Genomic DNA, 14104 nt, shown 5'->3' with positions numbered 1-14104 from the left:
AATAAACACAGATATAGAGGGTTTTTATTTTTTACTATTCACTGACATGATCTGACTGTATCTGCATACAGACCTATTTCTGCACTTTATCTTTACGCAAATTATTCATTCATTTATTTCGCCCAATTTATTTTTAATTTTATTCTATCCACGTGTCCATCCACAGAGCGTTACTTCGAGGAAAAAGTACGAAACGAAGACGGCAATTGGCTCATTAATTATTAACAATGATTATTTTAGGCGAGGCGAGTTTATTAATAGTCTACAGCACCTTTCGACATGAAAAAGAAGACAGGTGCTGTACAGTGAGATACGAAAAAACAAACATTTAAGGCCTTAATAAATAGAATTTATTTTATTTTTTTCAAGCAAAAAGTGAATGAAGCAGATGAATAAGAGTTAGTTGGGGTGCAAGATATGAATGAACAGTCCCATAATGTAAAAAAAAAACTGCAACGTGAACAGAAAGGTTTTAAGTCGTGATTTAAATGAGCAAATATTGTTTTATTTAATGCCAATTACATTTTTTTGCATTTATTATGATAATCATCGTCTTTTTAAGATATGCATTATACTCCAGCTTCTAATCCCGGTAAAACCACCTGACCTGACCCGGTGGGTGAAGGTGTATTGATTTCCTCAGTGTTTCTGCCCCCGTGTGGTGCAGTGACACTTGTGTTTATCCTGCAAACATAACCTACACTAAACGCCTCAGTAAGCTGGTTCATTTATCTGAGTGATCCTGCAGGAAAAGGAAATAAACACAACACTACAGCTTCATCTAAGTGGACTGCGGCTCTCATAATTAGCATGTTACTATTATTATTATTATTATTATTATTATTACCATTATTATCATTATGATTATTATCAATAGCTATTACTACTGCTTCAGGTAGCAGTAGGAGTAGTACAGCATATTCATTTTGATTATAAACTCTAGTCATTTGCAGATTTGCTCACGTTGAGGTGATCATCCTTTGACTTTTGTTTTGTCTTTAAACACCACACACCAGTATGAGAAAAGCTGCCAGTATGTGAACAGTTACAACTAAATGGTGAATGCACATCATCATGTCTTCCTATTTTGAAGCTAATTTTCTTGTGGCATTGAAAAAAAATATAGACTATATATAATATTTTGAAAGTTTTCTCTAGCAAATTGTTCCCATGTTTGTTTCAGGCGATAGTGGCTGTCCACATTCCCTCTGCCAACATTTAACTGGCATGTACAGTGGTTTCTGCAGCTATTGAGAGACAACAAGCTCTGGATAAATACGTGTTTTATTATGCTGAATATAAATTTAGTATCTCTAAGTTTCCAGAACCTTAGAGCCCCTCTGATAGAGCTGAGTCTGTCCATAAATCTCCATTTTAATGAGGTTTTTCTTCCAGGGAGCCGCATCTTAGTGGATTTTATGACTTCATACATAATTATGATGGTAAATGTACATGATAACAGCTGTGAGAGGAAAGTGAGACCCAGGCTAAGTTCCTCTTGTGTTGCTGTGGAGTGAAATACAGGGGACGTTTTGTTCTGCAGGACATTTTATCAAATCACTTTGACGTATTAAAAAGAAAGAGGAAGCTGAGAAAGACATGAAATTCCTAACAAGATTCAGGAGGTGCTTATGTCAGATCATGTTTGCTGAAGGAAGGGTAGATGTCCTCGTATGCAGGTGGAGGTGAACAGGCAGCGCCGTTCTCGTCAACACATCCTCTTTCATCCTCTGTCCTCTCGGTCCTACAAGGAATCAAACAAGCAGGCAGGATTTAAGACAAGAGCTGGCTAATATCCAAATGTTTACAGGCCCCATTGGTTATGCTTAAAGTTAGGAAGCCGATTGCCCTTTAAAAGAAAACACTGAGGTTGAGCAATTTCTCCCTTGATCATTCCTCTATTTGGCATTAACCAGTGGAAACACACTGAAACAGGTCAGAAGTTGTGACAACATAAGTGAGAGCTGGTGAGCAGAGCATGTGTTCAATATGATCAGGGCAGTAGTTTATAGTTATCCTAGGTTAACTGTATTATTCCTGCTGTCTGCTTTTATTAAAGTGAATTACTTTCCTGGAAACCTGCTGGGAGTAATCGTCTAAAAACAATAAAAGAAAGTGAAAACTTGTAACTTTCCAGTAATGGAATGCAGCTTTGCGTTCAGCGGAGCGTCTGTCCAAGGATATTTGATTGGATTTCAAATACATGAGATCCTGCAATTAGTGGAAAGAAACTTTGTTTTATGACAATACACAATGTTATGTTTCCCTCAGCACTTGGTTTAGGAACAGGTGGGAAAATATGATGAACCAGAAAATCATGCCACAATTAGCTTTTCCTTTACAAAGCACATAAACACTGTAAAATGTGTTTGATATGACGCTATAGTGTTAATTCTGTGCAGTGCAGGCCACATTTTGATGATACAGCTGAGCCAGAAAGACTGAAGTGAATATCAACACAGCTAAGAATGATTCAGTGAGAAACTATTTGGGTTTTAATTGTCCTCATTTCATTGACACAAGGCTTATTTTATTGCATGAAAAGCCTAATAGTGTTGCACTGATTATCTCTTCTCAACATTTTCCCCTCTTAACTAAACGGTTTTATTTTGTTACTTTTTCAGAGTGACCAGAACTTATGTGACACATTGTAAACCATAGTCATTTATGTGAATCAATATCAGTGTGTTGACTGTTATAAAGAGATTCATTCCACCATAATTGGCGGAGAGAGTACTGACGGCCAAAAACACTTTGGGCCAAGTGGAAAGTGATCCTGTGGTTAATAAGAAATGAACTCTGGCACACTCTGTTTTAATGAGAAGCTGTGAATGTTTAACACACTCACATCTGACTTAAAGGGACAGTTCAGATTTTTTGTAGTAGGGCTGTATGAGGTACTGATACATAGTCTGTGTATAACAGTAGATGTCAGTCAGCACGTCCCCAGTTTGAAGAAGCAGACAGAAGCTAAGCAATGTACTGCTGTGGATGGAGGTCAGCACCAAAATGTATTTTAGATATCTCAACAAAATCCCACCTAAAAAAAAAACAATATCAGCTTATGTGTACACTATACTGAGAAAATTTTCACTGCTTTACCTTGCTGTCAGACAGCACAGTCCTTTGGCACTACATATTCTTAACTGTAAATCTTTCATATTCCTATGCAATAGCACAACTGAGCTGGAATGGGTGGATTAACTGAATGGGCCTAGCGGGCACAGGCCCAAGGGGACCCCCTAAACTGCACCTGCAAAATGTCAGTTAAAATAACATCTTCTGACCAGGAGGAGATTCAAAATGGCCACAGAGAGACACAAAAAGACCGTTGAGAGATGCAAAGGAATTGCAAAGAGACAAAAATAACTACAAGACTTGGCAAAACAACCACAGGCACAGAGAGACCCAAACCAAATAACAGACTCAAGATTACCTCACAGAGATTACAACATTACAAAATTACTACAAAAAAAAAAAACACAAAATGACTAAAAAAGACACAATATTACACTAAAGAAAACCTCAAAGAGAAACTTACAACTACAAAGAGACACAAAACAACAACAAAAGAAAGAGTCAAATCCACCACTAATTCTAGAGGTGGTGGCGTCTGTTGCATGTTTGTGCTTTTTTTTTTATTTTTTTTTTTTTTAAAGTGATTATGACAGTGGAGACAAAATGCCATTCCCTGTGGAGAGAAGAGGATACCTTTATGTACCAGAGTATAGGCTACAAATAAAGAAAGTTTACAGAGGGAGACTGAGCAGCTAAAAGAGAGAGATGCGTAGGAATACATAAGTTCTACAGTTGAGAAAATGTAGTGCCAAAAAAAGGGCTCTCAAACGGAAAAATTAAGCAGTGAAAATATTATCGGTATAGCATCCACTTACAATGAATTTTTTTTTGGTAGGCCTTCTATTAAGTAGCTAAAATACATTTTGCTGCTGACCCCCATCTACAGCAGTACATTGCTTAGCCTCTGTAGTGGTATTTCTGTCTGCTTCTCCAAACTGGGAGCATTCCGACCTTCATCTACTGTATGTAATACATTAACTATGGATAAGTACTTCATACAACCCCACTTCAGAAAATCCAAACTATCCCTTTAAGACTGAGTTTCCTCCTCTGCCAGTTTTATGTGCTCTGGTGTCAATTTTGGGTAAAAAGCGAAACTCCTCACTGGGATCCTTTGCATGTTGATGACCTGTGTTTTGTTTTGTTTTTTAGGTGCATGCACCTGTCCTGTAAAACCACATGTTCATCATCACAGCATGTTTAATTAATGCAGGACCTCAGCAGGAATAAAACAGTTTCCTTTAAAAGGTGGAGACACATCTGTCACGTAAGCACCGTTCCCTACCTGCCTCATCTGCGATCTGTTTCTGTGTTGTGAGCTGAGCCGCCTTCTTCTGCTGTGAACGCTGCATTATCCACGCAGCGTACAGCGTCATGTGGAGAACAGGCTGCAAGGACGCCATTCACAGACCTGCCAGGCTGTAACCCAACGGCCTGGTGTACTTCCTGGGCTGTAAAGCTATACTGAGGTGGAATGCATAGCATTGTCGCTGCATTGTGTAACATGATTGGTTGATTTCTGCCACTTATCATACAAGAATGTCCTGCTGAGTTTTGCTCCATCACAGGCATTACAAGCACTTCTTCATCCCACTGTGTGCAGGGCCAGCATGAGATGATCCCAAACTTGCAGACGCTGGTAAGAGCAAAAGTGCCTCCGACGGAGATCAAGATGGGGCCCAGCAATTGGGTCCACTCAAAGTTAGGATTGGATGTATACTGATACCAGCCCATGGCGGTGAAAGTGACACCCACAAGGGCTAGGAACACCCCTGAGAACAGCAGGACGGCTGCAGTCTTCTCACCATCCAACAAACTGTGTGACTGATGAGGGAGAAGAGCAGGTGTGATCACCCGAGCCGGGTCATCAGGTGGCCCACCGAGGGCTGCTGTTGGATTTCTAGCTCTGTTGGTCTCCATTACAGGCCTTTGCACAACCATGTTAGTCCAGAAACCTTGGTCCATGAGTCCCCTGGGTTCTGAAGCACGCTGCTTCAAACAGCCAAACTGAATAAACACTAAGTAACTCCAAAGACACTTACTAGCCAAGAGGGCAAGTTATAAATTAAACTGCTCTTGAATTCTGTTTGTCGTAAGAACATGGTGTACCAGTATCAGTCACCATTTTCAAATGGCAGCTTCTCTTTTTCAGGGTGTGTGAATGAACTCATGTGGACAACAAGATTACTATTGAATAATGGCTTAGTGAATTAGGGCAGATAATGGCAGAAAGGTCTGTTTGGAGAATTTATGGAACAATTTTAATGTCATAAACATACTGTTACACAATAAAATAAAAGCATTCAGACACATGACTGAACTATATTTACAATAATCCCTATATGGTTCATATTTTAGTCAGGTATGAGACATGTCAGCGGCCCCCAGAGAGCATATCGTGAGGTATTAAGACCATGAGAGAAGATTTGGTGTGTTTAAAGTCCGTCTGAGAGGCAGAAAAATAAGAAGAAAGGGAGATTCCTGCACGCATAGAACGTGATCTGAAATCCACCTTGTCACATGTCATTTCACACAGACACGTCTCCCATCTGCGCTGTTATGCATAACTTATCAGCGACAGCTCGTGCTGCAATAGTCGAACAATCAGTCTAGCATGTTAAGTGGAGGGGCTTAAAAACACATCACGCTATACATGTTACAGTCAGAGGCTAAATGAGCTGCACAAAAAGTGAAACCCACACGTAACACGCAGGCGTCAAGCTGAAAGAGCCTCCACACTTCACAGAGGGTGTCTGCTAAAGCTGCCTGTTCACTTAATGTATGGCAGGCTTTACTCTCTATTAGTTTGATTCTCCTTTAATGGCTGTGTGACAAAGCTTAATTATATTAAACTTGCTAATTAATCTATTCCCCCACTATAGTCTCATTTAGCAGTACTCAGTGGGTCTCTTCCATAGGCTGCAAACAGCTAGACATGTATGTGTGTGTGCTACAGTAAAAAAAAAAAAAACACCTATGTTCATGAATTTTTAATTCTGAATGCAAACACGGTGACATGCAAACATGTTTTTCAGTCGAATTTCATAGCAGTCTGCTCTTCTCCCAGCGGACAGCTTGCATTTGCCTACATAAAAGTACATCCGCCCTGTATTGCGTGTAACAAGTATGCCAATCTGAAAGCAGGATCATGTGCCGCTTATGGCAAAGCAAAACAAAAGGTCTTCAGACTATCAAACACACAATGCCAGTGGCTGAACAAACCTAACCTGTGTGTATCTGTGTCCTTGAGTGTGTGTGTGTCGGGCTGTCTTTATGTTTACCATAGCCTCAGCTCATTTCACTTGGCACTAATGAACAAAGGGACAGATAACTATACAAAGAGTCCATATGAGCGCAGTGTTTAAAGAACCCCCCAGAAGTGAAGCTGCACAGATTCTTTCAATTAGCAAACTCCAAATATTTATAGACTGAACATTTCCTCTCTGGAAGGAAGGAGAGCTCTGTGTGTGTGTCTCTTGTTGACTCACACTGGGGTGTATTGATCCCCTGGGCGTATGCTTCATTTCACTTGAGCTCTGCCACCATTCTTTAAAAGCACATCTGTCTAACATCTCTATTTTTCACATCAGAAATAGTCACAAAGCAGCTACATGTTGAAAATCCAGTGCAAAAGGTTCGAGGACTATTGTTCAGTATTAAGTAATTATAATACCTCCCAGGTGTTGCTCTATAAAGGATAAGATACTAACAGATTTAGAGAACCCTCACTCTTACTACAACCATCCCCATTTCCATCATGCATCAAGTCATCAAAGCTGCACAATGTACCCCCAGATTTACCCCTCATTTCACCTGGTGGAGTCAATTTCCTTAGTGTGACTGGTGTTCTTGTCTCTCTCCTTCCATGTAAACCTTGCCCATGTCTCCTCCTCTTCTGTGTTAATAGGATCCTTGTCTCTTTTCCTTCTGTGTGAATTGTGTTCTTGATTATTTTCCTTCTATGTGTGTGATGTCCTTGTCTCTCACCTTCTGTGTCAACGGTGTACTTGTGTCTCTCCTTCTGCATAAATGTTGTCCTTATCTCCTCTACTTCTGTGTAAATGTCCCTCTCTCTTCTTTCTCTGTGTGAATGGTGTTCCTGTCCCTTTTGCAGTGTGTGAACGTGGTCTATGTCTTTTCCTTCAGTGTGAATAGTGTCCTCATCTCCTCTCATTCAGTGTAAACAGTGACATTGTCTCTTCACCATCTCTATAACTGGTTTTCTTGTCTTTCTCCATCTGTGTGAACAGTGTCCCTATATCCTCTCCTTCTGCGTGAATGTTGTACTTGTCCTCTGCTCTTCTGTGTAAGTGGTTTCCTCGTCTCTTCTCTTTCTGTGTGAATGGTGTTCTTGTTTCCGTTCCCTCTGTGTGTGTCTTGATCTCTTTCCCTCTGTGTGAACCATGTCCTTGTCTTTCTCCTTCTGTGTGAATGCTGTCCTCATCTCTTTTCCCTCTGTGTAAATGGCATTATTGTCTCTTTTCCTTCTGCAAGAATGGTGTTCTTGTTTCTCTTCTGTGTGAATAGAGTCCTTATCTCTTATCCCTCTGTGTAAATAGCATCCTTGTGTCTTTTCCTTCTGTGTGAATGATGTTCTTGTCTCTCCTTTGGGTAAACAGTATCCTTATCTCTTTTTCTTTTGTGTTTATGTCTCTTTTCTGTCTGTGTAAATGGTGCCCTTATCTCATTTCCTTCTGTGTGAACAACGTCCCTGTCTCTTCTCCATCTCATTAAACAGTGTCCTTGTCTCTTGTCCTCCTTCCGTTTGAAGGATGTCCTTATCTCTTATCCCTCTGTGGAAATGCTGGCCTTGTTTCTCTTTGTATGAACGGTGTCCTTGTCTCTTTGCCTTCTTCTTCTTTCGTGTGAATGTGTCCTTGTCTCTTTTCTTTCTGTCTGAATGGTGTCCTCATCTCTTCTCCCGTGGGGTTTTTCTCTTTATGGTGTCTTCATGTTGAAAAGGAGGTCATGTGGCTAAGATTCTACCCATTTTAGCAGCACCTGGGAGTGTTTGACGTCCTTCTGGATCTATATTTTTCATGTATATTTGCATCTTAGTTCATCATTCAGATTTTCCATACTATAATTTTATTATTGCTATCTATTGCATGTCTGTCTGTCCTGATAAAGGGATCCCCTCTTTGTTGCTTTTTCTGAGGTGTCGTCTTTCTCTTTATGTCTCATTAAAAGGTTTGTTGAGTTTTTTTCTTATCTGAATAAGAGGTCTAGGATGGAGGATGTCAGATGATGTACAGATAGTAGAAAACAGTCAAGATGATAATCTTCCCATGAAGATGATGCTTTCTCTATATAGTGTACATAGTCTGTCATGCTCACATTTCAAGGAACTTGTGTTCTTCTCTGTCACATTTGTGGAGAGGCAATACAGTTACAACAACAGATTTGCTTGGGCCAGTAAAGGAGGGCCACAGGATCACCATAGGAATTAAGATGTGACCACTTCTCAGTGATCCCCCTCCCCCAAACACACTCACACACACATGCTTACCATGACAAATAGCCTGTGACATGCCTCTGTGAACATGGCACGGAAGGGTCCACTCCCTCTCCCCAGGGCTGATACTGGAGTCTACCAGTGGACGGGACTGATCGGCAAATTCACTGAAGGATTGCGCAGCTTATGCGGCCACTAAATCTGAACAAACAAGACAAAAAGGAACCGTATAATTCTCAAAGCACCTGCAAAGGGTGAAATGTAACCCTAACTGTGCTGCCATACCAATAGCATTTTGGCACTCCTGTGCTATTTGCATGTATTTAAATTAGGTAATATGCATGCGTTTGGTGCAAAATTGGCTCCTTTCTATGCAAATGAGCCTCACTAAAAAAATAGTCCAATTAACAGAGATCAGCCACACACTTTTACAGAAATTTTTAGTGTCTTCACAGAGTAAGTGGTAACTAAAGTGCATTTAAGAGTATGAGTGGGTGTCATGTCCAGACTTCACGCTCAGTGATTATGGCAGCAAAGATTCCTTGCCTTAAGGTTGGATGAATGCCTCTGCACCTTGCTGGTCAGGACCTGTGGCTCATAATCTGGAAATTTCACTTTTCTTTTTTTTTCTCTGCCATTGTTCTGCCAACTGTGTTCTTAGCACAAAGGCAACATTTATACCTTGCCACATGGATAATTGCAATCAGACACAAAAAAGGGAAAATTGCACTCAGCTGCAAAACTTTACAGGGATTTTTGCGCTGTTATATCATGTTATATCATACCTCTGTTGCAAGGAATGGGACCAGTTGCAGCCTTAGCTAAATGGTAAACAACAAACAATGCACCACACCGGTAAGGTAAGACAACATGTTTAACGTTACATGTCGTTTTCTATATGTTCTCTGACATTTATCCTAATGATATGAGGCAGCCTTTGTGGAGAAAAAGCTTGTTTAGTGGACTAACTTTGCACTTGAAGGGATGCCCGTTCACTTACGTTTTAACAGGTCTGACGCTACGGCTGTATCTAGGCTAACGGCTAACATGCTAACTATTATTTCTATGTCACTAGTGACTTGAAACAAATTTAGGACAATAGGAGACGGGTTGAAATAAACCGAAATTTCCCTTTAAGTTTCACACTTATCCTATTTTAATTTGTTTTGTATCTAAACATGTTTGTAGATTTATTACTCTTCAAGTAGGCTGATTATCCTTTTCCTGAATAAGACAAATATACAGCTGTATTTGAAGGAGTCCATTGATTATAAGGAACAAAACATTCACAGGGGAAAAAGGTATCTTAAGTTTAGAGGAGACTCATTGGTACCCATGAAACCCATTTTCATTCAGATATCTTGAGGTGAGAGTTCAAGTGGTAGCGCTATAGGGCCACTATGAAGTGCCTTCCTTATGCTGCCTTTGCATTCTTACACAGGACCAAACAACAGCAGCATCGGCCTCTCCATCGCAGAATCAAAAGAGGTGTGACAGGCGTGACTTGTGTTACACAACAGCATCAACCTTTAGTGAGACAGATAACATATGCATTGGCAGTGCTTCAAGAACAATAACAATGGCATAACACGACAGTAACAATAATTTTCTGTCTCCGTTGAATGGCCGCTAATCTCGTCCTCTGCTGGGAGGGTAAGAAGCTCCTGGACCTCATTGTCCTCCCAGTTTGCAACATTTTCATCCAGTCTTGTTCTTCTTTGAGTTAGCTGCTAACGGCTACAACGTGCTTTTTAAATCTCTTAGTGGTGGGTCGCACACATAACACGTTGCAACATCACACCCATCCTGTCCATCTTTCTGCAACTGAATCTTCTATACAGAACAGCAGGGCGGTGAGGCAGCATGATGGCGTGAAATTCCTGCCTGGAAGAGGCAGTGTAAAAGGGGCTTTTGAAAATGGCCATTTGTTTCCTTGGTAAAATTTAGCTTAATTTTGGAGCGGTAATTAGCCCTCTTCCTGACAAGCTATGAAGACATGGTTGGTACCAATCAATGCCTTTGTTACCTTGTCTAGATTCACAAGATGCCACTACCTTCATGGGGGCCACAGCCTCTTGAAGACAGCAATGTGGGCCACGGCCCCCCTGGCACCCCTTTTGGGACACCACTGTCTCCAAGGGACATTGAAAGACTAGTCCATAGATACACACCAGGGTGTCGACCACAAATGGTCTTCTCTTCAGTTAATGGTGAGAGTGGGAGCACACCTGCATATACTATGAGCTGTTTCCATGCCTATCTGAACCGACACCTACAAAAATAATCTGTTACAAATGCACATGTGCATATGTCTTATATGACTGACTGATTGATTAATTGATTGTAAAGCTGGTGATCTGCCAGTGTCAGTCAGATAAAACCAGTTTGTCTAAGTCCCTTTGAAATGATAAATTCCCTGTCACTTTTGTTAGCAGTGAATTGTGTTCATGTTTTTTATTGCCAGAGGGAAACAGTTGACAGAGTTCTGCTTGCTGAGTGGAAAATGTGACAGATGCCTTTGGATGTGTGTCTGACATGTTCAAGACTATGAGTTATTCTACAGAGGTCGTCTGGGTTTTTGAGAGAGCAAGAGAAACAGAAGAGAAGAATCCACATTAATGCAATAAACTTACACCATCCGTGTTTGTTCAGATGGTTTTCCTCGTGGTGAAGAGGGAGATCAAATGGGCACATCAATTCTAAATTGTCCATAAATGTTACTGATGTGGGGCTCGCTCTCTGGATTGTAGAATAACTCAAGTCTATGGCTCCAGTGGGCCTTTGGACAAACATAACTGTGATGGTGGACAACAAAGACTAAATGCTCCCTCTGCTCCGACTGTTTCACGGAGCTGATTCTGACGTTCAGACTCTCTCAATCGATACCAGACACAGGCCGCACGACCATCCCAGAACCTGGAAATTCCTGTTTTAAAGGAATAGTTCAACATTTTGGAAAATACGGTTATTTGCTTTCTTGTCAAGAGTTAGAGGAGAAGATTGATCCCACCATCGTAGGTCTATGCTAAATGTAGCTGCATTCGGCTGCCTTAGCTTAGCACAAAGACCAGAAATGCACTTAATTTCGTTGTACTCATACAATAACAATAAAGATTCTATTCTATTCTATTCTAAATGTTGAAACAGCTAGCCTCTCCCAGTTCTAAGTTGATAAGCCTATACCAGGACCTCTAAAGCAGACTAATAAGGATATTATATCTTGTTTGTTTAATACATAACAACAAAAACCAAAGTGTACAACCATTCTCTGTTTTATGAGGGAGTTATGTGGCAGACTATTCTTTAAAAACATTTTGGGAAATATGGTTATTCACTTCTTGTTGGGGGTTATGAGGGTTAAGAAAAATGAACACTTGAACATGTATCAGCGTGATAAGAACTACCTAAAATGACAAATCAGCCATCTTTGGAAGCAATTTATTTGACATGTACTCCAAGTAGATGTCCTGTCTGCTAACATGGAGGTGGCGGGGTTTATGACCTATACTGCAGCCAGCCACCAGGGGGGTGATTGAGATGTTTTGGCTTCACTTTTGGGGAGCTGTCATATCATCCATCTTTACTATACAGCAGTTGGCACCCTCGCATTAGTTGGGTTACCATCCAAATGCAATGCAAATCTTAACCAAATTTTTTGGAAAGTCAGCAAAAGAAAATGCAAATTAGCAGTAGGTGGTGCCAATTCTTCAGTCATGGGTGCCACTGCACTTGGTCGCATTAACCTTTTATTGATACACTAACTTTTCCATCTGCTCCAAGCGTTGAAACTTTGTTGTGATATTTTTTTTTCTGAGTTTTTGACATTTCCACCCAGGCCACATGCAAATTGAAAATGCACATGAAAACAGGTGAGTGGAAACCCACTTACTGATAGCTAGATGCTCAAGAAATAGTCCTGCACATAACCCAGTCATCCCAGAACCCACATTTCTCTCAGTCTTAATTTTTCAACATTTTAGGAGTTAAATGAGAAGATTAATTTCACTTTCATGTTTGAGAGTGGTATCAATCTTCTCATCTAACTCTTTGCAGGAAAGCAAATCATGTTGAATGATTACTTTAAGCTCTTTCAGTGTCTCCCCTGCTACCTGTACAGTCCATAAACTCAAATTCACAGATCCGGTCAAGTTGTATAAAACGCCTGTCCACACACAAGAGTCTACATATGGACCAACAATGTTTTTGGAAATGACTTCAACTCACATATCTCACTTTGGCCTGTCTGAATAAGATCATACACACGAGACTCTAAGATCTCTTCCTCTCCGCCTGAGTGAGGCGGACAGGGAGAAGTCAACACTGATGGCTCACACATGTGGCTGTGAGGAGGCAGCTCAGACAGTGTATTTCAAACAGCAAGGAGGTCTTGAGGCAGAGGGACACAAGGCATGACTGAGTGTATAAATATGCACAAGGTGTTGATGTAGTGCTGAGCGTGTACGCACAGTCATGCACATATCCTCCTCTGCACAGCACCACATGAGGCTCTCTCAGTGCAAACAGTACATTAGTAACACGTGTGTACTGGTGTCTTCAAGATTTGTTTTCATGTCCTATCGTCCTGCACGTATGGATTAAAGTCATTTTAAAACACTTAAAATAGATTTACTGTTGTTCTTTTGTATCTCAAGTTCTGACTTGTCAACATACAACATTTCATCAGTAACATCTGTATGTTTTGGGGGAATTTAGAGGGTTTTAAATTGTCAATTCACCTCAAGATGACTTTTTTTTTCTTCTATCCCTGACTGCTACATCAGCTAATGCAGGTAATTTCAGTGTGATGTTTCAACCTTTCCACTCAGCACAAATTTAAGTCTTTCAGATGTCTTTTTTTGTTTGCTTTTGGATGCACTGACTGCAGTGAACTCTATACAATAGTCTCTAAAGCTCACCTAGTCACTTACAAACTGTCTAAATGGAAAAATAGGCAACTGTAGCTCTATGGGTTAGAGAGAAATACACTATTTTTTATGTGCTTTTAAGAGAACTGACACGTTAACATGTCATCATGACCTGTTGATTGGACTTATTGTGCATCCCATGGTGGCCCAACATTGCAAAGAAGCAGAGGGCTGAAAATGAAGCTAATGTAGAGGTGCCAAAACCTTCAGTTCCTCTAATGGTCACTTGTTGCTGACTCCAAGAGAGAGTCAGTTCTCATAGACCCCCATGTGAAAATGCCCAATCTAACAGTGGATATAAAGAGGTGAATTTTTATATAACTCACCTGTTTAAATTTTATCGAGGCTTCAAATGATGCATAATTTAGGGTGGGCCTCTTTGACTGACAGACTGTCTGCAGCTTGTGGAAACTCTCAGGAACAGTGTGGGTTTTTGGAGCCCAAAATACTTTTTCCCATAGACTTACATTGTGGAAAAGATGTCTTTAAAATCAGTGGATACATTTTTTTGCACCTCATCACCCCAGCAAAATGATTTATTCCACTATCACATTTTGATCCATTTGTTCCAATAACATTTCAGCTGCAAGATTAAATTTTTTCTTTTCTTTTCTTCTTATTATTATTACTATTATTTTTTATCTCC

At 40.4% G+C, this 14104-nt stretch overlaps 1 protein-coding gene across 1 annotated transcript; it reads right to left on the bottom strand.

Moving 5' to 3' along the window:
* Positions 1-483: 483 nt before the first annotated feature.
* tmem174 (transmembrane protein 174) lies at positions 484-5162 on the bottom strand. Its single transcript, XM_078162356.1, has 2 exons — positions 4370-5162; positions 484-1744 (listed from the first exon to the last, which is right to left on the bottom strand). The coding sequence occupies exons 1-2, from the start codon at positions 5041-5043 to the stop codon at positions 1630-1632; spliced, it is 789 nt and encodes a 262-aa protein (XP_078018482.1). The 5' UTR covers positions 5044-5162; the 3' UTR covers positions 484-1629.
* Positions 5163-14104: the final 8942 nt, after the last annotated feature.

The sequence above is a fragment of the Epinephelus lanceolatus genome, chromosome 19 (genome assembly GCF_041903045.1).
Source record: "Epinephelus lanceolatus isolate andai-2023 chromosome 19, ASM4190304v1, whole genome shotgun sequence".
Classification (NCBI taxonomy): domain Eukaryota; kingdom Metazoa; phylum Chordata; class Actinopteri; order Perciformes; family Serranidae; genus Epinephelus; species Epinephelus lanceolatus.
This window is presented reverse-complemented; position numbering and strand designations above follow the sequence as displayed.

Coding starts and splice junctions, on each gene's coding strand:
- tmem174 (XM_078162356.1), bottom strand. CDS start 5,043: ATGGACCAAGGTTTCTGGACTAACATGGTTGTGCAAAGGCCTGTAATG. Junction 1,745..4,369: donor ACAGAAACAGATCGCAGATG/AGGCAGGTAGGG, acceptor GATTCCTTGTAG/GACCGAGAGGACAGAGGATG.